A 26,232-nucleotide genomic window follows, 5' to 3' on the forward strand; every position below is an offset into this window, starting at 1 on the left:
GTTTTCCCTTTGTAATTCTCTGTGATTTCTTTTTTTCCCCTCTGCAGGCACTGAGACTGAAATATGGCATTAGAGATGACATGGTTTTGCCCTTTGAGCCTGTAAGTACATGCTTTATTGGTGTAAATGTTGCTGCACAATATATTGTACTGTAAATACTAATAAAGACGTTCCTATTTTCTGGGTGCAAAAAAACATGGCTGGATGTTGTCATGTCAGATCTTTTCAACCCGTTCATGACTGGCGACTGTCATAACCTTTGAAGCTTTCTGGGCTTTGTGCTGCACCAACATTTCTCTACAGTCGGCGGTCTTGCAGCGCTCAGTACCCCAGAGTCCTGCAAGAGCTGGGATTCCGTTGCAGAGCGATACCTTTGACCGGCAAGCTCATCTGGACCCAATTATGTTAACCCTGTGTTATCTTCTAGATTCTGCAATCTATAGCAATCATGGCATTTTGAAGTTTGTGAGAGGGAGAGGGCCCCGTCTCTTTCTCCTAAGGCCCCACCACGGCATTATGACGGGAGAACATCAGGGATGTAATGGAGCCAGAGGTCAAATGATCCAGCAGTAGGGTCTATCAGGCGTCCTGACAGTGTAAAGCTGACAGGCCTGATGCATTGCAATACATTTGTATTGCAATGCATGAGACCAGCAATCAGAGAAATAAAAGTAGAAGTCCCATACAAGGGCTAAGTACTGTAAAATAATAATAATAATAAAAAAAAAAAACTTTTTAAAACTAATTAAAAAAACCCACAAAATAGAAAAATAATTATATTTATGTAAAAGCAAAAATAAAAAAGTACACACATGGTATTGCCACGTCTGAAACGACAGGCTCTAAAAAGTATCACACTAGTTATCCCCTTCAGCGAACACCGTAAAAAAAAAAATTGTGTAACAAAAAAAATGCTTTTCTCTATCGCTTCATTGGGGGACACAGAAACCATGGGTGTATGCTGCTGCCACTAGGAGGCTGACACTATGCTCATCTTTTCCTGCAAAAAAAACAAGCTGCCATATTACTCCGTCAGCGTAAAAATAAAAAAGTTATAGCTTTATTCTTCGGCTCAGTACAATTTCAGCGATATCACATTTATATGATTTTTCTATGTTCTGACGCTTTTACACAATAAAAACTATTGCATAGAAAAAAAATGTTTTTGCATCGCTTTATTCAGAGAGCTATAACTTTTTTATTTTGTATGCTGACGGAGTAATATGGCAGCTTGTTTTTTTTTGCAGGAAAAGATGATTGTTTCAGTTATACCAGTTTTATTTACATATGTCTTAATGGCGTTTAAATCCACATTTTGTTCAGTGGCATGATGAAAAACAGGATTTTGGGTTGCTTACCGTAAAATCTGTTTCTCGGAGCCTTCATTGGGGTACACAGAAACTATGGGTGTATGCTGCTGCCACTAGGAGGCTGACACTATGCACAAAAAAAGTTAGCTGCTCCTCCGCAGTATACACCCCACCGACCGGCACTAATTTCCTCAGTTAGTGAAAAAGCAGTAGGAGAAGTAGCAAAATAGAGTTAAAACAGAACAGACAACTCAACTGTAACCAACAATCAACATAAGAACAGTAGTTGCAGAACATGGAAGGGTGCTGTGTCCCCCAATGAAGGCTCCGAGAAACAGATTTTACGGTAAGCAACCCAAATATCCTGTTTTCTATGCAATAGTTTTTATTGTGTAAAACCGTCAGAACATAGAAAAATTATATAAATGTGATATCGCTGAAATTGTACTGAGCCGAAGAATAAAGCTGCCTTATCAATTGTGCCACAAGCGGAACATAATTAAAAGAAAGCAACAAAAAACAATTCCTGAATTGCTGGTTTTTATTCATTCTGCTTCCCAAAAATCGGAATAGTGAGCGAAAAATATTATGTGCCTGAAAATAGTACCAATAAAAATGTCAACTCATCCCACAAAAAACAAGCCCTCACGTGATTCTGTCAGCAGAAATATAGCAAAATTATACATCTCAAAATATGGCAATGCAAAAACATGTTTTTTGTGTAAATCTGGTATCGCTGTAATCGTACAGACCCGAATAATAAAGTCATCTAATCACTTTTACTGCACAAGAAACGATGTAAAAAGTAAATAAAACAAATTTACTCTGTCGCCTCATCGGGGGACACAGAACCGTGGGTGTATGCTGCTGTCCACTAGGAGGCGACACTATGCATAATCTGAAAAAGATTAACTTTGGCTCCTCTTCTGCAGTATACACCCCTGGATGGCGTCAGCCTTCTCCAGTTTTTGCGTCGCAAGGAGGCACACCTAAGATTTTTTACTCCGTTTTTTCCTTGATTTTTTTCAACGGATTACAGATGAAGAAGAGCGTGTCTCCAGCGAGACTCCCGGCATGGCTCCCTCCTCGGTCCCCTATTAACCCCTTCACCCCCAAGGGTGGTTTGCACGTTCATGACCGGGCCAATTTTTACAATTCTGACCACTGTACCTTTATGAGGTCATAACTCTCGAACGCTTCCATGGATCCCGGTGATTCTGACATTGTTTTCTCGTGACATATTGTACTTCATGTTAGTGGTAAAATTTCATTCAAATAACTTGCGTTTATTTGTGAGAAAAACGGAAATTTGGCGAAAATTTTGAAAATTTCGCAATTTTCCAACTTTGAATTTTTATGCCCTTAAATCACAGAGATAAGGCACACAAAAAACTTGATAACTAACATTTCCCACATGTTTACTTTACATCAGCACAATTTTGGAACCAAAATTTTTTTTTGTTAGGAAGTTATAAGGGTTAAAAGTTGACCAGCGATTTCTCATTTTTACAACACCATTTTATTTTTAGGACCACATCACATTTGAAGCCACTTTGAGGGGTCTATATGATAGAAAATACACAAAAGTGACACCATTCTAAAAACTGCACCCCTTAAGGTGCTCAAAACCACATTCAAGAAGTTTATTAACCCTTTAGGTGCGTCACAGGAATTTTTTTGAATATTTAAAAAAAAATGAACATCTAACTTTTTTTCATAAAAAAAATACTTCAGGTTCAATTTTTTTTATTTTACCAAGGGTAACAGGAGAAATTGAACTGCAAAAGTTATTGTGCAATTTGTCCTGAGTACGCAGATACCTGATATGTGGGGGGGAACGACTGTTTCGGCGCATGGCAGAGCTCAGAATGGAAGGAGCGCCGTTTGACTTTTTCAATGCAAAATTGGCTGGAATTCAGATTGGACGCCATGTCACGTTTGGAGAGTCCCTGATGTACCTAAACAGTGGAAACCCCCTACAAGTGACCCCATTTTGGAAACTAGACCCCCCAAGGAACTTATCTGGATATGTGGTGAGAACTTTGAACCCACAAGGGCTTTACAGAAGTTTATAACGTACAGCGGTACAATTAAAAAATCATATTTTTTCCACAAAAATGATCTTTTCACCCCAATTTTTATTTTCCCAAGGGTAACAGGACCCTAAAAGTTATTGTGCAATTTGTCCTGAGTACGCTGATACCCCACATGTGGGGGTAAACCACTATTTGGGCGCATGGCAGAGCTCGGAAGGGAAGCAGCGCCATTTGACGTTTTTGGCTGGAATTGAGATCGGACACCATGTCGCGTTTGGAAAACCCCTGATGTACCAAAACAGTGGAAACCCCCCACAAATGACACCATTTTGGAAACTAGACCCCCTAAGGAACTTATCTAGATGTGTGGTGAGAACTTTGAACCCCCATGGGCTTCACAGAAGTTTATAACATAAAGCCATACAATTAAAAAATCATATTTTTTAAACAAAAATGATCTTTTCACCCTCAATTCTTATTTTTCCAAGGGTAACAGGACCCTAAAAGTTATTGTGCAATTTGTCCTGAGTACGCTGATACCCCACATGTGGGGGTAAACCACTATTTGGGCGCATGGCAGAGCTCGGAAGGGAAGCAGCGCCATTTGACGTTTTTGGCTGGAATTGAGATCGGACACCATGTCGCGTTTGGAAAACCCCTGATGTACCAAAACAGTGGAAACCCCCCACAAATGACACCATTTTGGAAACTAGACACCCTAAGGAACTTATCTAGATGTGTGGTGAGAACTTTGAACCCCCATGGGCTTCACAGAAGTTTATAACATAAAGCCATACAATTAAAAAATCATATTTTTTCCACAAAAATGATCTTTTCACCCTCAATTCTTATTTTTCCAAGGGTAACAGGACCCTAAAAGTTATTGTGCAATTTGTCCTGAGTACGCTGATACCCCACATGTGGGGGTAAACCACTATTTGGGGGCATGGCAGAGCTCGGAAGGGAAGCAGCGCCATTTGACGTTTTTGGCTGGAATTGAGATCGGACACCATGTCGCGTTTGGAAAACTCCTGATGTACCAAAACAGTGGAACCCCCCACAAATGACACCATTTTGGAAACTAGACCCCCTAAGGAACTTATCTAGATGTGTGGTGAGCACTTTGACCCCCCCAGTGCTTCACAGAAGTTTACAACGCCCGGGCGTGAAAATAAAAAATTCGTATTTTTTCCACAAACATGATCTTTTAGTCACCATTTTTTTATTTTCCCAAGGGTACCAGGAGAAATTGGACCCCAAAAGTTGTTGTCCAATTTGTCCTGAGTATGCTGATACCCCATATGTGGGAGAAAACTACTGTATGGGCACACGTCGGGGCTCGGAAGGGAAGTAGTGACGTTTTGGAATGCAGACTTTGATGGAATGGTCTGCGGGTGTGATATTGCCTTTGGAGAGCCCCTAATGTACCTAAACAGTGGAAACCCCCCACAAATGACACCATTTTGTAAACTAGACCCCCCAAGGAACTTATCTAGATGTGTGGTGAGCACTTTGACCCCCCCAGTGCTTCACAGAAGTTTACAACGCCCGGGCGTGAAAATAAAAAATTCGTATTTTTTCCACAAACATGATCTTTTAGTCACCATTTTTTTATTTTCCCAAGGGTACCAGGAGAAATTGGACCCCAAAAGTTGTTTTCCAATTTGTCCTGAGTACGCTGCTACCCCATATGTGGGAGAAAACTACTGTATGGGCACACGTCAGGGCTCGGAAGGGAAGTAGTGACGTTTTGGAATGCAGACTTTGATGGAATGGTCTGCGGGTGTCATGTTGCCTTTGGAGAGCCCCTAATGTACCTAAACAGTGGAAACCCCCCACAAATGACACCATTTTGTAAACTAGACCCCCCAAGGAACTTATCTAGATGTGTGGTGAGCACTTTGACCCCCCCAGTGCTTCACAGAAGTTTACAACGCCCGGGCGTGAAAATAAAAAATTCGTATTTTTTCCACAAACATGATCTTTTAGTCACCATTTTTTTTATTTTCCCAAGGGTACCAGGAGAAATTGGACCCCAAAAGTTGTTGTCCAATTTGTCCTGAGTACGCTGACACCCCATATGTGGGAGAAAACTACTGTATGGACACACGTCGGGGCTCGGAAGGGAAGCAGTGACGTTTTGGAATGCAGACTTTGATGGAATGGTCTGCGGGTGTCATGTGCGTTTGGAGAGCCCCTGATGTACCTAAACTATTGAAACTCCCCACAAGTGACCCCATTTTGGACACTAGACCCCCCACGGAACTTATCTAGATGTGTGGTGAGCACTTTGAACCCCCAAGTGCTTCACAGAAGTTTATAACACTCGGACGTGCAAATAAAAAAATCATTTTTTTTCCACAAAAATGATATTTTTGCCCCCAATTTTTTATTTTCCTAAGGGTAACAGGAGAAATTGGACCCCAAAAATTGTTTTGCAATTTGTCCTGAGTAGGCTGATACCCTACATGAGGGGGTAAAACACTGTTTGGGCGCATAGCAGAGCTTGGAAGGGAAGGAGCACCATTTGACTTTTTCAACTCAGAATTGGCTGGAATTGAGATCAGACGCCATGTTGCATTTGGAGAGCCCCTGATGTGCCCAAACAGTGGAAACCCCCAATTCTAACTCCAACCCGAACCCCAACACGCCCCTAACCCTAGCCCTAACCCTAGCCCTAACCCTAGCCCTAGCCCTAACCCTAGCCCTAACCCTAGCCCTAGCCCTAGCCCTAACCCTAACCCTAGCCCTAACCCTAACCCTAGCCCTAACCCTAACCTAACCCTACCCCAACACACCCCTAGCCCTAACCCTAGCCCTAACCCTAATGGAAAAATGGAAATAAATACATTTTTTTTATTTTATTATTTTTCCCTAACTAAGGGGGTGATAATGGGGGGTTTGATTTACTATTTATGGCGGTTTTTATGTTTGGCGGCTGTCGCACGCTAAAAGACGCTTTTTATTGTAAAAATAGTTTTTGCATCACCACATATTGAGAGCTATAATTTTTCCGTATTTTGACCCACCGAGTCATGTGAGGTCTTATTTTTTGCGGGACGAGTTGACGTTTTTATTGGTACCATTTTCGGGCACGTGAAATTTTTTGATCGCTTTTTATTCCGATTTTTGGGACGCAGAATGAACAAAAACCAGCGTTTCATGAATTTCTTTTGGGGGGGTGCGTTTACACCGTTCTGCGTGCGGTAAAATTGATAAAGCGCTTTTATTCTTCGGGTCAGTACGGTTACAGCGATACCTCATTTAGGTCGTTTTTTTATGTTTTTGTCGGTTTTATGCAATGAAAACTATTTTATATAAAAAATAATTATTTTTGCATCGCTTTATTCTGCGAGTTATAACTTTTTTATTTTTTTGCTGATGATGCTGTGTGGCGGCTTGTTTTTTGCGGGACAAGATGACGTTTTCAGCGGTACCATGGATATTTATATGCGTCTTTTTGATCTCGCGTTATTGCACTTTTTGTTTGGCGGTATGATAATAAATCATTATTTTTTGCTTCGTTTTTTATTTTTATTTTTTAAGGGGTTCGCTAAAGGGGTTAAGTAATGGGACAGTTTTATAGGGCAGGTCGTTACGGACGCGGCGATACCTAATATGTGTACATTTATTGTTTTTTTTTTTTATTATTTTAAAAAAATGAATTTATTGGGGAATATTTTTTTTTTTTTTTTACTAATTTATTTGGCGATTTTTTTTAATTTATTTTTACACTTTTTTTTTAATTTTTTTTTACTTTATTACATAGTCCCAGGTGGGACATCACTGTCCTGTGACAGATCGCTGATCTGTCACATCACAGATCACTGTGACAGATCAGCAATCTGTCACAGGCAGTGCACAAGGCTTCCTCATGCCTGCGCTTTGCAGGCACTGAGGAAGCCAGCTTCCCCAGGCCCCCGAAGGCCCCCGTCGCCATCTTGGATTCGGGGGCCTGGAGGATAGGAGTCCCCCGCAGCAGCGCTGCACATTGCGCTGCCGTGGGGGGCTCAGGGAAGCACGGAGGGAGCCCCCTCCCTGCCGATGCTTCCCTTTAACTCCCGGTACACCGCGATCGCGTTTGATCGCGGTGTGCAAGGGGTTAATGTGTCGGGGGCGGTCCGTGAGCGCCCCTGACACATTGTGCCGGGTGTCAGCTGTGATAATCAGCTGACACCCGGCCGCGATCAGCGGCGCTCACCACGTGGGCGCCGCTGATCGCGGTAGACGTACTATCCCGTCCCCGGTCATACGGGCCCGGGTACCGTGGACGGGATAGTACGTCTCATGTCAGGAAGGGGTTAAGGGGTACCCGGTTGAGGTCGAGATGGCTATTCCCCATGTCGCTCCTTCCCCAGTCCCTCGAGTACTGGCTCGAAGTCTAGACCCCCCCCCCTCCTTCCCCAGTTCCCTTGGGCTCTGGGTTGAGGTTGAGGATAGGATGAAGCCCCCTGACGGTGACAGCAGCACCCTCCCTAATCCCCCTCTGGGGGCATTAGGTTGAGACACCGCAGGTAGGGCCTGTACCAGGCACCATTCGGCCACTTACAAGTCCAGTGACCCCAGCCCAGCTGCGGGCTCCTGTTGGGACCGGGGGAGGTGCAGGCAGGCATGGCACTTGTCAGAGACAGGGCTCCCTGCGCCCCTGTCTCTGCGGCAGCACCAGCTGCATAGCGCCTCAAAGGGACCTCCCACAGGGTCCAGTTTGCGCTCATGACCCCACCGCTAGCCTACCGTTCAATCCGGGGGGGGGGTCTGGTTTGAATCCGACCCCCCCCCCGGACAATCGCGCCATCCTGGAGCCCTTCTGGGCATGAGGTATCAAATTTAGGCCACGGCTTCGGCATAGCCGAAGTCGCCGCCTTATTCCCGCCCCCCGGCCTGCCCCCCCGGATGACGAAAATGACACTGTCATAGAAGGGGCGGATTGAGGCAGGAAGGGCGCGCTTTTACATAGCTCAGCGCGCCCTTTTCAGCTCTCCGCCCCCTTCCCCCTCCACCTCAGAATCCCGGTGGCCATGTTACTGCAGCAGGACACATAGCTGACAGCCATACAGCAGTCTCCGGGGGGGCACAGGACTGTGATGTGTCGGCGCTGGACTTAGGGGCACACTGGTGGGGTAAGATCACAGCTGGGTTCTCTTTACTCAGCTGTGCATTCATATTACCTATAAGTTCTCCCCTCTGCATAGCCACCCCTGTAGGACCCCTGCTAGCCAGCCTCTGTGCATTATGCCGGGCTCAAGGAAGAAAACCTGGCAAGACTGCTTTTATGCATTCTGCACAGCCTGCAAGACCACCCTCCCCAGGGGCAGCACGTACCTGCACTGCCGGTACTGTGTCCAAAACACTGGGTCAGAACCAACGCTTCTGCGTCTTCTTCCATACCGGAATAGGCTACTCAGATGTCGCAGTCTATGACACAGTCCATACATAGCCTGACCTCTACACTACTGCAGGTTTTGCAGGGTCAAGTCTTGGCTATGAACGTTACCCAAAGGGACAGCCCGTCTCAGGGACATGCCACTTCCGACAGTCTCAGACGTAAGCGGACCCACAGGTCGCATTCATCTGCGTCCTCACATTGCACTCGGTCGTCCCCCTCCAGGGAGAGACACAGTGGCTCCAGGTCATCTAGTCCGTCCCCTGACAGAGACAGACAATGCGGATCTCCGCAACGATTCCCGACCACAGACTCGGAAGGCATATGTGACTCTAAATCAGACAACGAAACAGAGAATTCTCTGGTCCCTTGTCCCCCTAGCAATACAGCGCTAGTTCAGGATATAATCTCCTCCACCCGTCGGGTGCTGCACATTTCTGATCCAACCTCGGAAGCCCCAGAACACAAGATTTGCTTTGAGAGTGTTCTGAAACCACCTAAGGTCTTCCCTAATCACCCGGAATTTCAGAAAATACTTACTAAACATTTTTCGCAGCCTATCGCAAATACTTGGAAGCAAGGTACCCCTTCCCACAGAAGGACACTAAGGAGTGGACAGATCCACCCGAAGTGGACCCCCCAGTCTCTAGGCTAGCAGCACAGACTCTTCTTTCACTGCCAGACAGCTCAACCCTCAAGGACGCAGCAGACAGGCAGGTAGAACGCATGGCTCGTTCAATCCTCGAAGCGGCAGGGGCCTCTATGGCTCCCGCTTTTGCTTTAGTCTGAGCGGCCAAGGCCATTCTGGCTTGGGCTCAAAAATTGCAAGAGGGCCTCCAAGCTTCAAATCCTCAGCTGTCGGACCAGGCCGTTCAAATAGCAGTAGTAGCAGATTACATGATCCATGCAGCTCTGGATTCTGCAAGAGGCGTCGATGGAATATCATCAAACGCCATCACGAGCCGGCGTATTCTCTGGCTGAGGGAATGGAAAGCGGATGCGGCCTCAAAAAAGTCCCTCACAAATCTCCCGTACTTCAGTGGCCGTCTTTTCGGTGAAAAATTGGATACAATGATATCCAACGCCACCGGGGGTTAGAGTACCTCTCTCCCTCAACTAAAACCAAAACGCACGTTTAAAAGACGTAACCAATCCCGTTTCCGATCCTTTCGGAATTCTTCAGGCTGGTCCGTCTCGCGCCCAGCACAAAAATCGCATCCGCTCTCCCCACAGAGACAACACACGGGCGGCACAGAGGCCAGACAGAACCTGGCAGTCAAAAACAGGCCATGCAGAGTCCAAGGGAAAAAAAACACCTCAGACTTTCTCCTCATCATGACTCACAACCTCCGGAAGACACCCCACTCGTAGGCGGACGACTGCTACTCTTTCAGCAGGTCTAGCTGCCTATTACAGAAGACAGGTGGGTCAAGGAAATAGTGTCTTCCGGATACAAGATTGAGTTTACTTCCAGCCCACCAAACCGGTTCTTCCTCTCCGTTCCCCCAAAACCGCCACACAAGGCTCGAGCCTTCCATCAAGCGGTCTCCTCCCTCCTTCAAGCAGGAGTCATAGTAACGGTTCCCACAGACGAGCGCTTCTACTCCAATCCGTTCGTAGTTCCCAAGAAAGGAGGCAGCGTCCGACCCATACTAGACCTAAAACAACTCAACAAGTATGTTTGGGTTCGTCACTTTCGCATGGAGTCCCTCCGGTCAATCATTGCGTCCATGGAGAAAGGAGAATATCTCACCTCCATAGACATACAAGACGCATACCTGCATATACCAATTGCTCCCGCCCATCAAATATTTCTCAGATTCGCAATCCACCAGGACCACTACCAGTTCATGGCCCTCCTGTTCGGACTCGCCACAGCTCCCAGAACGTATACCAAGGTCATGGCAGCCACCATGGACGTTCTACATTCCAGAGGCATAGTAGTCGTTCCATACCTGGACGACCTTCTCATCAAGACCCTCACCTTCAAGGACTGTGTGGTCAACGTCTCAATCACAATAGATACTCTGAGTCGCCTGGGATGGTTAGTCAATTTACAAAAGTCATCGACTAACCCGAGTCAGTCTCTGACCTTCCTGGGGATGCTATTCCCACCTCCAGGAGTCTGGTGCTCCTCCCAGGGACAAGACACTGGCTCGCCATCTAGGAGTTCGCATACTCCTCCGCAATTCCCCCCGATCTCTAAGGTTTAAAATGAGAGTGCTCGGCAGGATGGCAGCAGCAATGGAGGCGGTACCATTTGCCCAGTTTCACCTCAGGCCTCTTCAACTGGCCATCCTCAAATCCTGGGACAGGGATCCGTTCTCCCTCGACAGGGAGTTCCGGTTAACATTGAAAACCAGGAGGTCCCTGCACTGGTGGCTCAAGCCAACCTCGCTTCCAAGGGGAAAATCCTTTCTCTCAGGTCAATGTAAGGTTTTGACCATCGACGCAAGCCTGACGGGTTGGGGCGCTGTGCACCTGCATCACAGGACACAAGGCAAGTGGTCACCAATGGAAACGACCATGCCCATCAACATCCTGGAGATTCAGGCCACCTTCCTGGCATTGAGAGCTTTTCATCACTTGCTGGTAGACTCTCATATCAGAGTACAGTCGGACAATGCCACGGCGGTGGCATACGTGAACCATCAAGGCGGGACCCGCAGCATCCAGGCGATGAAAGAAGTGACACATATCCTCCACTGGGCAGAGGACGCGAGGTCGGTACTCTCTGTGGTCCACATTCCGTGTGTGGACAACTGGGAAGCCGACTACCTCAGCAGACAAGGAGTGGACTCGGGGGAGTGGTCTCTCCATCCCGAAATCTTTCGTCAGATCTGTCATCGCTGGGGGACCCCGGACGTGGACCTAATGGCATCCCATCTCAATGCCAAAGTCCCCAATTTCATGGCCAGGACGCGCGATCCAAGGTCGCTCGGTGCAGATGCCCTGGTTCAGGACTGGACCCAGTTCCAGCTTCTGTACATCTTTCCACGCCTCCCCCTGATCTCCAGAGTCCTGAGGAAGATCAAACAACAAGGAGTCCCAACCATCCTGATCGCGCCAGACTGGCCCAGGCGTACATGGTACGCCGACGTCGTACAACTCACAGCAGACGCCCCCTGGCGTCTCCCCATCTGTCCCGACCTTCTGTCACAAGGCCCGTTCTACCATCAGAACTCAGGGGCTCTCAATTTGACGGCGTGGCTGTTGAGACCTGGGTTCTAACCCAGGCAGGTTTTTCACCGGACGTTATTAAAACCATGATCAGGGCACGGACGCCAGCTTCCGCCAAGATTTACTACCGTACCTGGAGAGCTTTCTTTACCTGGAGCGAATCGCGTGGACAGATTCCACTCCCCTACTCTCCCCCAAAAGTTCTTGGTTTCCTTCAATCGGACCTACACGCCAGGCTATCCCTCGGCTCGCTTCAGAGCCAGGTGTCAGCGCTCTCAGTGCTCTTTCAGAGGCACATTGCTAACAAGCCGAAAGTGAGGACTTTTCTCCAAGGGGTTTCCCGATTGGTTCCCCCCTACAAACTTCCATTGGAGACGTGGGACCTCAACCTGGTCTTGACAGCACTGCAGGCACCTCCTTTCGAAGCCCTTAAGGAGTTCTCACTCCACCTTCTATCACAGAAAGTTGTCCTTTTGGTGGCAATCACCTCGCTAAGCAGGGTGTCAGAACTTCAGCACTTTCCTGCAGACGACCCTTCCTGGCTTTCCACCAGGACAAGGTAGTTCTCCGTACAGTCCCATCCTTCCTTCCGAAGGTTGTGTCCAGCTTCCACCTCAATGAGGAAATCTCACTGCCATCTCTTTGCCCGGTTCCGGTTCATAGAGTGGAGAAGGCTCTGCATACGCTTGACCTTGTCAGGGCATCGCGTATATACGTATCTAGGACTGCTCCCTTCCGGAAGTCTGATTCACTTTTCCTTCTTCTGGAAGGCGTGCGCAAAGGTCTACCGGCTTCCAAAGCCACCCTTGCCAGGTGGATTAAGTCCACCATACAAGAGGATTACCGCCTTAACAATTCTCCTCTTCCGGCCGGTATCACGGCACACTCTACGCGGGCGGTAGGAACCTCCTGGTCCATTCGGCACCAAGCCTCGGCTCAACAAGTGTGTAGGGCGGCCACTTGGACTAGCCTGCACACGTTTACAAAACACTACAGAGTGCATACCCAGTCCTCAGCGGATGCGGGCCTGGGTAGATGGGTTCTGCAGGCGGCAATACCCCAAGTATAGGGGCCTGTCAGCACAATATTCGTCCATTGCTTCCCACCCAGGGACTGCTTTGGGACGTCCCACAGCTCTGTGTCCCCCAGTGAGGCGACAGAGTAAAGGAGATTTTTGTGTACTCACCGTAAAATCTTTCTCTTAGCCTCTAATTGGGGGACACAGCTCCTACCCTGTTGCCCTTACGGGCCATTGTTAGTGGAGTTCTCATTTTGTTCTTTGAGCTCGTACATAATGGCCTTATTACAGGCATGGTTATGTTATTTGTGTTACGTTCCTCCTAATGCTTTTGCACAAAACTGGAGAAGGCTGACGCCGTCCAGGGGTGTATACTGCAGAGGAGGAGCCAAAGTTAATCTTTTTCAGATTATGCATAGTGTTGCCTCCTAGTGGACAGCAGCATGCACCCACAGTTCTGTGTCCCCCAATTAGAGGCTAAGAGAAAGAGATTTTATGGTGAGTACACAAAAATCTCCTTATTCACCTGCGGCTGATCTATTCATTCTGCCTCCCAAAGATCGCAGTAAGGTTCGGCTCACACTTATCCTGTGCTCTACTCTGAGCGCTTACACCGGTGTTTCCGTCTTGCCTATGAGCCAGCGGTGTCTATCTAAGTCTGCATAAATGTGCCGACGGCCACAGTTTTGTGCACTTGTCAAAAGGACACCGCTGAACAGAGACCAGATGGATTATAGAGTAACTCTGCTGCCTCATTATTGTGACTATATCCCTCAGGAGATTCATCTGAATCACGTCACTTGGAGATTTAATGGAAACCCCGATGTAAGTGCTCACCGTAGAGCACAGGATAAATGTAATCCAAAATTTTATATTAAATGTTCCCAATAAAAGCTCCATCTTATATCACAAATAAAGCAAGTCTCCACTCAGGTCTGTCATCTGTCAATGGAATTAAAGGAGGTTTCCATGTTGCTTGTAACACAAAGACACTGGAAAAAGCGCTATGACTCCTCGAACCTCAAAAGAAATCCAGCCCTCCCAAATCCAAATGCACCTCTCACACAGTGTGCCTAAACCACATTTTGCATCCACATGTTTGGCATTTCTGTAGCATTGAGAGCCTGCTTAATTTACAGGTGCGTGTATCCAGAAGCACAAGCTTGGTACAATGTACTGGACACTAAAATGGCAAATTTGCAATTTTCACTAATCAACTTCCATCACTACACCTTCACATAAATTCCCAGATGGGTACAATTTCCAAAATTGGATCATTTGAGGATGGATTCTACTTTTCTGGCACTTAGGGGCTCTGAATATGGAGTCCGCAAATTATTCTAGGAGAATTTGTTCTCCAAAAGTCATAGTGCTCCGTCCCTCCCGAGTCTCGCCGTATGGCTTAGTACTGTACAGCCACATATGGGGTATTGCCACATATGGGGTATTGCCACATTCAGCAGATATTGCGAGACAAATCTTGGTGCCATTTTTAGCCATTTCTCCTTGTGACAGTGTAAAATCTATGGCTAAAAAAAATTGTGGTAAATTGTAATTATTTTTTCTTCATCATGCAATGTTTTATAAAAATTTTGTAACACACCCGTAATGTCAATATGATTACTGCACCCCTAGATGAATTGATTGAGAAATGTAGTTTCCAAAATGTGGTCATTTGTGGAGGATTCTGCTGTTTTGGCATGTTAAAGGCTCTTCAAATGTGACATGGCATTCACAATGTATTCCAGCGAAAATGGCGTCCCTTCCCTTCCGAGCCCTGCCGTGCACCCAAACAGTAGTTTTCTACCACATATAGGATATCTGCCTACTCAGCAGAAAATGTACAACAAATAGCACTGCCTACTGTGTCTTTTTACTCTTGTGAAAATAAAATATTTGGGGCTAAAGCAACATTTTAGTAGGAGAAATGTAATTTGTTTTATTTTTATGGTTCAACTTTATAATACTGTGTGAAGCACTTGTGGGTTCAAGGTGCTCATCACACATCTAGATTACTTCCCAGAGGGGTCTAGTTTCCAAAATGGAGTCACTTGTGAGAGGTTTCCACTGTTTAGGCACATCAGGGGCTCTGCAAACTCTGCATTTGTCCGCTATCTATTCCAGACAATTTTGCATTCCAAAAGTGAAATGGTTCTCCATCTGTTCCGAGCCCTGCTGTGCGCCCAAACAGTAGTTTTCCACCACATGTGGGGTATCTGCGTACTTAAGAGAAATTGTACAACAAATTGTAGTGTTCATTTTCTTCTGTTACCCCTGTCAAAATAAAAAATGTGGGCTAAAGTAACATTTTTGTGGGATAAAAAAGATTTTGATTTTTTCCTTTTACTCCTTTAATTCAAGAACCTGAAGGGTTAATAAACTTCTTGAATGTGGTTTTGAGCACTTTTAGGCTATGTACCCACGTTGCAGAGATGCTGCGGAGATTTCCGCAGCATTTCTGCCATTCCAGCCGTGGGAAAAACGCATGGAATTTGCATGCGTTTTTCCCACGGAAAACAAGCGTTTTTAACACGATTTTCGCGTGCTGAATTCAAACACATTCCAAGCGATTAGAAGCATCGCTTGGAATGTGATTGACAGGTTGGTCACACTTGTCAAACATAGTGTTTGACTAGTGTGACCAACTTTTTACTATTGAAGCTGCCTATGCGGCATCAATAGCAAAAGATCTAATGTTAAAATAATATAAAAAAACCGTGATATTCTCACCTTCCGGCTTCCTGCGCAGCGTCCCCAGGCCTCAGCGATGCTCCCGTTACCAGTGATGCCTTGCGGCAATAACCTTTGATGACATAGCGATCTCGCGAGACCGCTACTTCATCACAGGTCCTTGCCGCAAGGCATTACTGGGAACGGGAGTTGGCGGGAGCATCGGTAAGGCTGTGCGGCACGCCGGAAGGTGAATATAACCCGATTTTTTTTTATTTTTTTTTTTATTATTTTTTTACAGGGATATGGTACCCAGAGCCTGGAGGACAGTCTCCTCTCCTCCAGACCGTGGGTACCATCCGCACATAATCCGTTCACTTTGCGCATGGTGGGCATAGCCACATGCGGAAAGTAAGTGGATCTCATGCATTCCTATGTGTGCGGAATCGCGGCGATCCTTTGCGGAATCACGGCGATGCCGCAAAAATAATGAGCCTGCTGTGTTTTTTTCCGCTATGCGATTCCGCTGCGGAAAAAAACACAGCATTAGCACAGCATGTGTGGAATGCCATAGGAATGCATGGGGTGGGTTCTGTATGCGTTTTCGTGGCAAAAATGCATACAATCCGCATCGTGGGTATACAGCCTTAAGGGTACAGTTATTAAACAAAGGAAACTTGGGGTATTTTCTGTCATGTAGGCCCCTCAAAGTCACTTCAAATGTGATGTGGTCCCTAAAAAAAAATATCCATTATTTTCACAAATAAACTAAAAAAATATCTACCTAAATGTACCACTAACATAAAGTACGATATGTCACGAAAACAATAATCTCAGAATCAGTGGGTACGTTGAAACGTTCCTGGGTTATTACCACATAAAGTGACACTTTTCAGAATTGTAAAAATTGGGCTCGTCTGGAAGGTGAAAAACAGCCTCTGTGAAAGGGTTAAGATATAGTGATGAGTGAGTGTGCTCGGACAAGGTGTTATCCGAGCATGCTCTGGTGCTAACCGAGTGAATTCGGTGTGCTCGAATACTGTGTTCAAGTTGCCGCGGCTGCATGTCTCACGGCTGTTCGACATCCACAACACATGCAGGGATAGCCTAACAAGCAGACAATCTCTGCATGTGTTGTGGCTGTCGAGCAGCTGCGGGGACTCAAACATCTTTTCGAGCACGCCGAAGACACTCGGTTAGCACTTGGCACCTGAGAACGTTCGCTCATCACTATTAATATCATTTGTACGTCTCCTTTCACTGCTTACTAGGTTATTATATGTGCAAGTTGGATGCTTCCCTACAGATGCGCAGATTACTTCTTCAGAGAGGAAGGGGACTTTAACTCTATGGCCGGGATCACACTTGTGAGAAACACGGCCGAGTCTCGCATCAATACCCGGTACTGCCGCCGGCACTCGGATCGGCGCATGCAGCCACATAGCAATTCATGCAACTGCACGCTCCGCTCCCGAGTGCGAGACTCGGCCGTGTTTCTCGCATGTGTGATCCCGGCCTATAGCTGATAGTAAGTAGATGACCTCATGCACTCAAAAAATATATATTCGAGTCCAAATATGATGAAGAAGATATACAGTATGTATTTATTCAGGGAATCAACATCCGCCAATAGAAAACAGAAAAGAATTTCCCCAACGTTTCGGCCTTTATGACCTCTCTCAAGGGTATATTTCTACATAAAAAACAAACAATATATAATTACATTATAGTTGCTAGTAAGTACACAGGTCATAAACATACAATTAGACACAACACGGTTTCATTCATTGAAACTGTCAAGAAAAAAAGCAATAGAATCTACTATATAATTGTCTAATTCTGTCTGTCTGTCTCTCTGTTTGTAACGGAAATCCCGCGTCGCTGATTGGTTGCGCCTGGCCGGGAGCGACCAGTCAGCGACAGGCGCAGTCCAGTCATGTTTACTGAACAAGTTCTGTCAGTCATAGTGCCACGTAGTTCAGTCACGTTTACTGGACAGGTTTTGTTGGCCACAGTGCCACATAGTTCAGTCACGTTTACTGAACAAGTTCTGTCAGTCATAGTGATACGTAGGTCAGTCACGTTTACTGAACAAGTTCTGTCAGTCATAGTGGCATGTAGTTCAGTCACCTTTACTGAACAAGTTCTGTCAGTCATGGTGCCACATAGTTCAGTCACGTTTACTGAGCAAGTTCTGTCAGTCATAGTGATACGTAGGTCAGTCACGTTTACTGGACAAGTTCTGTTAGCCACAGTGCCACATAGTTAAGTCACGTTTACTGGACAAGTTCTGTTAGCCACAGTGCCACATAGTTCAGTCACGTTTACTGTACAAGTTCTGTCAGTCATAGTGACACGTAGGTCAGTCACGTTTACTGAACAAGTTCTGTCAGTCATAGTGATACGTAGGTCAGTCACCTTTACTGGACAAGTTCTGTCATAGTGACACGTAGGTCAGTCACGTTTACTGGACAAGTTCTGTTAGCCACAGTGCCACATAGTTCAGTAACGTTTACTGAACAAGTTCTGTCAGTCATAGTGACACGTAGGTCAGTCACGTTTACTGAACAAGTTCTGTCAGTCATAGTGACACGTAGGTCAGTCACCTTTACTGGACAAGTTCTGTCATTGTGACACGTAGGTCAGTCACGTTTACTGAACAAGTTCTGTTAGCCACAGTGCCACAAAGTTCGGTCACGTTTACTGGACAGGTTCTGTTAGCCACAGTGCCACATAATTGAGTCACGTTTACTGAACAAGTTCTGTCAGTCATAGTGACACGTAGGTCAGTCACGTTTACTGAACAAGTTCTGTTAACCACAGTGCCACATAATTCAGTCACGTTTACTGGACAGGTTCTGTTAGCCACAGTGCCACATAGTTCAGTCACGTTTACTGGACAAGTTCTGTTAGCCACAGTGCCACATAGTTCAGTCACGTTTACTGGACAAGTTCTGTTAGCCACAGTGCCACATAATTCAGTCACGTTTACTGAACAAGCTCTGTTAGCCACAGTGCCACATAGTTTAGTCACGTTTACTGAACAAGTTCTGTCAGTCATAGTGACACATAATTCAGTCACGTTTACTGGACAAGTTCTGTTAGCCACAGTGCCACATAGTTCAGTCACGTTTACTGGACAAGTTCTGTTAGCCACAGTGCCACATAATTCAGTCACGTTTACTGAACAAGCTCTGTTAGCCACAGTGCCACATAGTTCAGTCACGTTTACTGGACAGGTTCTGTTAGCCACAGTGCCACATAATTCAGTCACGTTTACTGAACAAGCTCTGTTAGCCACAGTGCCACATAGTTTAGTCACGTTTACTGGACAAGTTCTGTTAGCCACAGTGCCACATAATTCAGTCACGTTTACTGAACAAGCTCTGTTAGCCACAGTGCCACATAGTTTAGTCACGTTTACTGAACAAGTTCTGTCAGTCATAGTGCCACATAGTTCAGTCACGTTTACTGGACAAGTTCTGTTAGCCACAGTGCCACATAGTTCAGTCACGTTTACTGGACAAGTTCTGTTAGCCACAGTGCCACATAATTCAGTCACGTTTACTGAACAAGCTCTGTTAGCCACAGTGCCACATAGTTTAGTCACGTTTACTGAACAAGTTCTGTCAGTCATAGTGCCACATAGTTCAGTCACGTTTACTGGACAAGTTCTGTTAGCCACAGTGCCACATAGTTCAGTCACGTTTACTGGACAAGTTCTGTTAGCCACAGTGCCACATAATTCAGTCACGTTTACTGAACAAGCTCTGTTAGCCACAGTGCCACATAGTTCAGTCACGTTTACTGGACAGGTTCTGTTAGCCACAGTGCCACATAATTCAGTCACGTTTACTGAACAAGCTCTGTTAGCCACAGTGCCACATAGTTTAGTCACGTTTACTGAACAAGTTCTGTCAGTCATAGTGACACGTAGGTCAGTCACGTTTACTGAACAAGTTCTGTTAGTCACAGTGCCACATAGTTCGGTCACGTTTACTGGCAGGTTCTGTCAGTCATAGTGACACGTAGGTCAGTCACGTTTACTGAACAAGTTCTGTCAGTCATAGTGACACATAGGTCAGTCACGTTTACTGAACAAGTTCTGTCAGTCATAGTGACACGTAGGTCAGTCACGTTTACTGAACAAGTTCTGTCAGTCATAGTGACACGTAGGTCAGTCACGTTTACTGAACAAGTTCTGTTAGTCACAGTGCCACATAGTTCGGTCACGTTTACTGGCAGGTTCTGTCAGTCATAGTGACACGTAGGTCAGTCACGTTTACTGAACAAGTTCTGTTAGTCACATAGTTCAGTCACGTTTACTGGACAAGTTCTGTTAGCCACAGTGCCACATAGTTCAGTCACGTTTACAGAACAAGTTCTGTCAGTCACAGTGCCACATAGTTCAGTCACGTTTACTGAACAAGTTCTGTTAGTCACAGTGCCACATAGTTCGGTCACGTTTACTGGCAGGTTCTGTCAGTCATAGTGCCACATAGTTCAGTCACGTTTACTGGACAAGTTCTGTTAGCCACAGTGCCACATAGTTCAGTCACATTTACAGAACAAGTTCTGTCAGTCACAGTGCCACATAGTTCAGTCATGTTTACTGGACAAGTTCTGTTAGCCACAGTGCCACATAGTTCAGTCACGTTTACAGAACAAGTTCTGTCAGTCACAGTGCCACATAGTTCAGTCACGTTTACTGAACAAGTTCTGTTAGTCACAGTGCCACATAGTTCGGTCACGTTTACTGGCAGGTTCTGTCAGTCATAGTGCCACATAGTTCAGTCACGTTTACTGGACAAGTTCTGTTAGCCACAGTGCCACATAGTTCAGTCACATTTACAGAACAAGTTCTGTCAGTCACAGTGCCACATAGTTCAGTCATGTTTACTGGACAAGTTCTGTTAGCCACAGTGCCACATAGTTCAGTCACGTTTACTGGACAAGTTCTGTCAGTCACAGTGCCACATAGTTCAGTCACGTTTACTGGACAAGTTCTGTTAGCCACAGTGCCACATAATTCAGTTACGTTTGCTGAACAAGTTCTGTCAGTCATAGTAACACGTAGGTCAGTCATGTTTACTGAACAAGTTCTGTCAGTCACTTTCGTTCAGTTGTATTAAGTTCTATTAGCAATAACATTTAATAATAATGTATATATTTTACCTGGAAAATCCTGTGTTTTCATTGCATTATTCTTAAATCTTCATAAATAAACTACATACATATTCTAGAATACCCGATGCGTTAGAATCGGGCCACCATCTAGTAAACATACAGTATAAGACTATTGGGTGTGAATTCACCAAAAAATGAAGAAAAAAAAAGCAAAAAGGAGAAAAGGGAATTGAACAATGCACTGTCCTAATAAATAAGAAAGCCAGTCATATGTTCGACGAGAAAAATCTATCTCTAGCAATAGCTCAGAGAAAGGAAGGGACAAGGGAAAAGAAAAGAAGGGGTAAAGTGAATATACATGACATGTTTAGGAGGATCAAAACTCCAAAAGATAGAGGTCTTGTAGATTATGAAACGAGGGTATAATCATGATGTAATAGTGCTACAAACCACTTCCACAAAGAAAAGCAAAGGAATGAGAAGAAGGAAAGGTGCACACATCATTAGGAGCAATAATGTAACTGTAACAGATCCTAAAAGATAACTAAAGATGATGTATATGGCATATACAAAGAAAAAAGCAGTTGGTAAAGATAAGTCAATACCTGTAGATAGGGAGGTCGGCATATACAGTGCTGTGCAAATTAATTAGGACAAAGCATTTTTTTGTAAGTAAAATCGTAAGATGGTTACCAGTCAGTGATTCAAACCAGTTTTAACTGCTTTGAACAGGTGTGAGTGCCTGTGCAAAGCAGTTAAAACTGGTTTGAATCACTGACTGGTAACCAACTTACGATTCTACTTAAAAAAAAATGCTTTGTCCCAATTAATTTGCACAGCACTGTACGGCGTGCACCCCTCAGGCGTTGTGGGATGTGTGATCCATGCTGCAAAGGGACCTTTTAAACTTCATTTCCGGGTGCATCATGTGACCAAGTGTGTCATGTGATGGGATTGGCCGAAGAAAGCCGATCCGTGAAAGAAAGTGCCAATGCGCAGACGCGATGAAATAACTTGGCCGCTAGTGTAATCAAAGTTGTGCGCATGCGTGAAAGCCGAACAGTGCTCGAGCACCAGTGCGCACGTGCACAGGGATGACTAAGTTGCTAGGCACATGCGTGGTGGACACCTGAACAGAATGGAAAAAGGAGAAATGTTACAGCAGCAATTGAAATGACAGAATTACATGCATAAGATTAGAAACAGGACAAAAAAATTGGGTAAAAAGGGAGAAAAGAGGGCAAACAGAACAACAATTGCTCCTAAGAAGGGAAAAGAAGGAAATGAACTACAGAAGAAATAGACAGTAAGGAGAAGAGAAAGAATAGCAAAAATGTGGAAAAAGAAAAAATAATTAACTATATAGCGCCACCTATTGGAAGCAGTGATTCTACAAGTAATTATTGACCCTTTAACGAGTCTTGTAATATGACTTAGGATAAAAGCCAAATCAGAATCTCAATTTGCAGACACGGTATTTCGGGCTATTGACCATCATCAGTTCAAAGTGTAAGAACTAATTTGGCTAGGTGAGAAGCTCTGGACTGAGGTTTAAGGGGTAATGTTTCTCCTTGTGGAGAGTGACATGCCAGCTCTGGCATGCCAAGGTAAGGAGGCTTATTCGCCGTACAATCCTTCTCTGGGAAATGTAACATGCAAATTGCCTCTTCAGAGAGGTAGAGGACTTCAACTCTATAGCTCCACTTGTTGGAAGCAGCTACAGATGGTAATCTTTTTCTTTTCCTGATCATTTTGCCTTTAGATACCCATTATTGACATCCCCGGCTATGGAAATCTGTCTGCTCCCTTGGTCTGCGATGAGCTGAAAATCCAGAGTCAAAATGACCGAGACAAACTAGCAGAAGCAAAGGAAAAAGTTTACCTAAAAGGATTCTATGAGGGCGTATGTATACGGTATTTTAAAAGCAGCACTTAATCATATTGATTGGGGTTTTGCAGTACACTGTATTGTCTGTTATATAACCACATACATGTGATTAATAATTACTGTTTGGTGACTGTAGCACTGTTATGGTATATGGCCAGCATACTGACCTCCGAGATTCCAACTGAGTGACGGGGCGGAGATCCCCTTAGTTTTTACTTGCACAGAGGCCCTCCTGTCTGCTGGATTTGCAAGAAATCAGATTGCAACTACATGTTGCCATTCCCGTGCACGACACGTGAGCAGGACACGATGAAGTAACAGCCCCCTTTCCCAAACGTTTCAAGTCTGTAGTAGCTTTCGATGACTCCGCTGTAGGGTCGGACAGGTTCTCAGGATGCAGTGACGAGACACTAGACGAATGGTGGTTTTCGAAATCACGTTTATATAACTCTAGCCGATGGGCTAGCCTGAACAAAACAAGGATAAAGAAAAAACACCAACAGTCCACGCAGGGACTCAACAAACTTAACCAAATATAGTTTCACTTAGCCTTTCAGGGACTGCGGGGTTCAGTAGCGTGGCCGCATTGAGGTCGCTGAGGTGGCTGTCCTGAGGAAAGTGACGTCGGTGGGGGCAACAGGCCCTGAAGAAAATAATACCGTTGGGGCGCAACAAGCCCTGAAGAAAACGAGGACGTTGGGGCGCAACAGGCCCTGAAGGAAACGGGGATGTTGGGGCGCAACAGGCCCTGAAGGAAACGGGGACGTTGGGGCGCAACAGGCCATGAAGGTAACGCTGCCGCTGGGGCGCAACAGGCCCTGAAGGAAACACTGCCGCTGGGGCGCAACGGGCCCTGAAGGAAACGCTGCCGCTGGGGCGCAACGGGCCCTGAAGGAAACGCTGCCGCTGGGGCGCAACGGGCCCTGAAGGAAACGCTGCCGCTGGGGCGCAACGGGCCCTGAAGGAAACGCTGCCGCTGGGGCGCAACGGGCCCTGAAGGAAACGCTGCCGCTGGGGCGCAACGGGCCCTGAAGGAAACGCTGCCGCTGGGGCGCAACGGGCCCTGAAGGAAACGCTGCCGCTGGGGCACAACGGGCCCTGAAGGAAACGCTGCCGCTGGGGCGCAACGGGCCCTGAAGTAAATGATGGAGGTGGCGCGCGGTGATGACGCAGTTCCCCAGAAAGGCCTGTAGCCGTCCTTTACCAAGGAGTCTCTTCCTAAGCCAGGGTAGCGAGCCTTTTATCCCGCCTGTGACAATGTGGCGTATCTTGAGGCCGATGATGGCCGGGTTGGCGTGATGGGGGAAGGGCCCAGGTCTCTGAGGCCTGGTTACCAGTACTCACAGCCACAACCGGAGGTATAGTTCCTCTCCCTTCAAGGCGGGGGATAGCGGGGATAATTCTCTCAGAACGGGAGCAGGGAGCAGTCTCTGGGCACAGTCTCTCACGTCTCTCTTGTCGGTAAATCGGTTGCTTTCTCCTCACAGGCTCCTCTCGGTGCCCCTGCAAGTCACCCTGCGTCTTGCCTTCACTCCCTCTCTTCCCCAACTGCCACTTCAGCGCGTCCCCTGCTCCTTTTACCCTAGCCCCTCCCCCTGTTGCCCTGACAACCTCAGTCGCATGTCTCCCTTTGTAATTCCCCTGTTGTGCTTCCTTCAATAACTCTGATGGCAGTCCCCTTGGTTCCGGCCCAAACACTATATGGAGGTCCTCCTCCCCACATTCCCCCACGCTGTAAGCTCGCCAGTCCTCGGGCGAGGGAGTTAGTCTATTAAGATTCACAAACAAGAAGTATTCAGCTCACCCCTCTTCACTCCTGATCACACCTCCGACGCACGGAAACACCCTGACCCGGGTGTATAGTGCATGCACAACATAAAGAAGGATTTTTCCAGCGTCTCCAGGAGATAAAATAATAATTGCTTTATTGAGAATATAAAATCTTCATACCATCAGGTAAAAACGACATAAAGAGGCGTATGGAGGGGAGCAATTTCCTACGCGTTTCACCCTGAAAGGGCTTAATCATGGAATGCGTAAGAAAGGTCTCCAAGCAAATATTTAAACACGTCAAGAAAACAGGTGAACCAATTAGGTGAAAAACACACCCATTCGTTTAGCATGAAAAAAAAAACAAAAAAAACAAAACAAATTTAAATCAACTGTGCAAAGGATGGAGACCAACACACAAAAAAATTGTAATAACAAAAAAGATGAGAGGAAAAAAGAAAGAGAAAAAATACTAGTGTATAATGTAAACAGTTAAATAACACACATTAATGTTATAAAGAAGCCATAGTATATTTTGATGGTGTTATAACAAGAGTCTTGCGATTTACAAACAATTTATGTACAATTTATTGACAAAAAGGGAAACCCCCCCCCCCCCAAAAAAAAAAACCCAGAAAAGAAAAAAAAAAAAAATTACCATTTTCTTTTTCTTTTTCCCTGTTACTTCTTCCTGCTTTTGTTTCCCTCTTCCTACTTATATTCCCTTTTCTTTTGTTAAGGGGAAAATAGGGTAACATGGAAGAGAAAGGGATGCCTAAGAATACTGCATGATTAGATCTCTCCTCTTATTCATACCATGCGGCACTCTAGTACCCAATTTGTAGATCCAGAAAGACTCTCGATTGAGAATCTTTCTGCGGTGGTCCCCTCCCCTAGTTGGTTTGTACACCTTTTCAATGCCAATGAATGTAAGGGAATCCAGGCACCTATTATGAATAGTAATAAAGTGCCTCGAGACTGCAGAAACATTTACTGCGGAAGGATTTAGTGTATCAGACATATGTCTGCGTATCCGCTGTTTAAGAGGACAAATCGTACAACCTACATATTGAATTGAGCAAGAAGTACATTCAATAAGATAAACAACATTGGGGGTATTACAATTAATAAAATCCCTAATGTTGTAAGTTAAACCAGTAAACATAGAAGTGAATGATTTGCATTTCTTAACATGTTTACATGAAATGCAAAAATTATGCCCACAGCCAAAAAAGCCAGTACATGATAACTAATTTTTAAAATTACTTTTTTTATTATTATTACTGACTACTAAACTAGGTGACAAAATATGGGCTAAATTGGGCGCCCTTTTTGCTACGAAATTAATTTTATTTTTTTCTAGAATATGGCAAAGTAAATTATCCTGTGATAAAATCGGTAAATGTATTTGTATTATTTTTACAATATCCTTGAATTGCGGAGAAAAATTGGTAGAAAAAGTTAATTGATGATTGATATTGTGTTTATTTTTGTGATGGTCTGAAAAAAGATCCGATCTATCAATTTGATTCACTATCTTTTGGGCTCTGTTCAGACACCAGTTGGAATACCCCCTATGTTTGTTTGGTAATAGCTTTATTAGTTTCATGTGGGAGAAGATCAGACCTAGAACAATTACGTTTAAGTCTGATCAATTCTCCAATGGGGATATTTTTCACCGTATGTGGAGGGTGACATGAACTGGCTAACAAAATGGAATTGGAGTCAGTTTCCTTATGGTAGGGAAGAATGTCAATTATGTTGTGGTTACCAAAAAGAGTCACATCCAAATAATTGATGGTATACGGATGGACTGAAAAAGTAAATTTAAGGTTAAAAGAATTTTGATT

General features: G+C 45.3%; 1 protein-coding gene across 1 annotated transcript in view; it reads left to right on the forward strand.

Annotated features, from left to right (window-relative positions):
- Positions 1-26,232, forward strand: part of LARS1 (leucyl-tRNA synthetase 1) — a 122,493-nt gene that overhangs the window by 42,577 nt on the left and 53,684 nt on the right. Inside the window, exons 13-14 of the mRNA XM_073575261.1 lie at positions 48-101; positions 22,487-22,627. Coding sequence (XP_073431362.1) covers positions 48-101; positions 22,487-22,627 — 195 coding nt within the window. The remainder of the gene's footprint in view (positions 1-47; positions 102-22,486; positions 22,628-26,232) is intronic.

This window comes from Dendrobates tinctorius, unplaced genomic scaffold (genome assembly GCF_039654945.1).
Source record: "Dendrobates tinctorius isolate UK_male_01 unplaced genomic scaffold, ASM3965494v1 ptg000043l, whole genome shotgun sequence".
Classification (NCBI taxonomy): domain Eukaryota; kingdom Metazoa; phylum Chordata; class Amphibia; order Anura; family Dendrobatidae; genus Dendrobates; species Dendrobates tinctorius.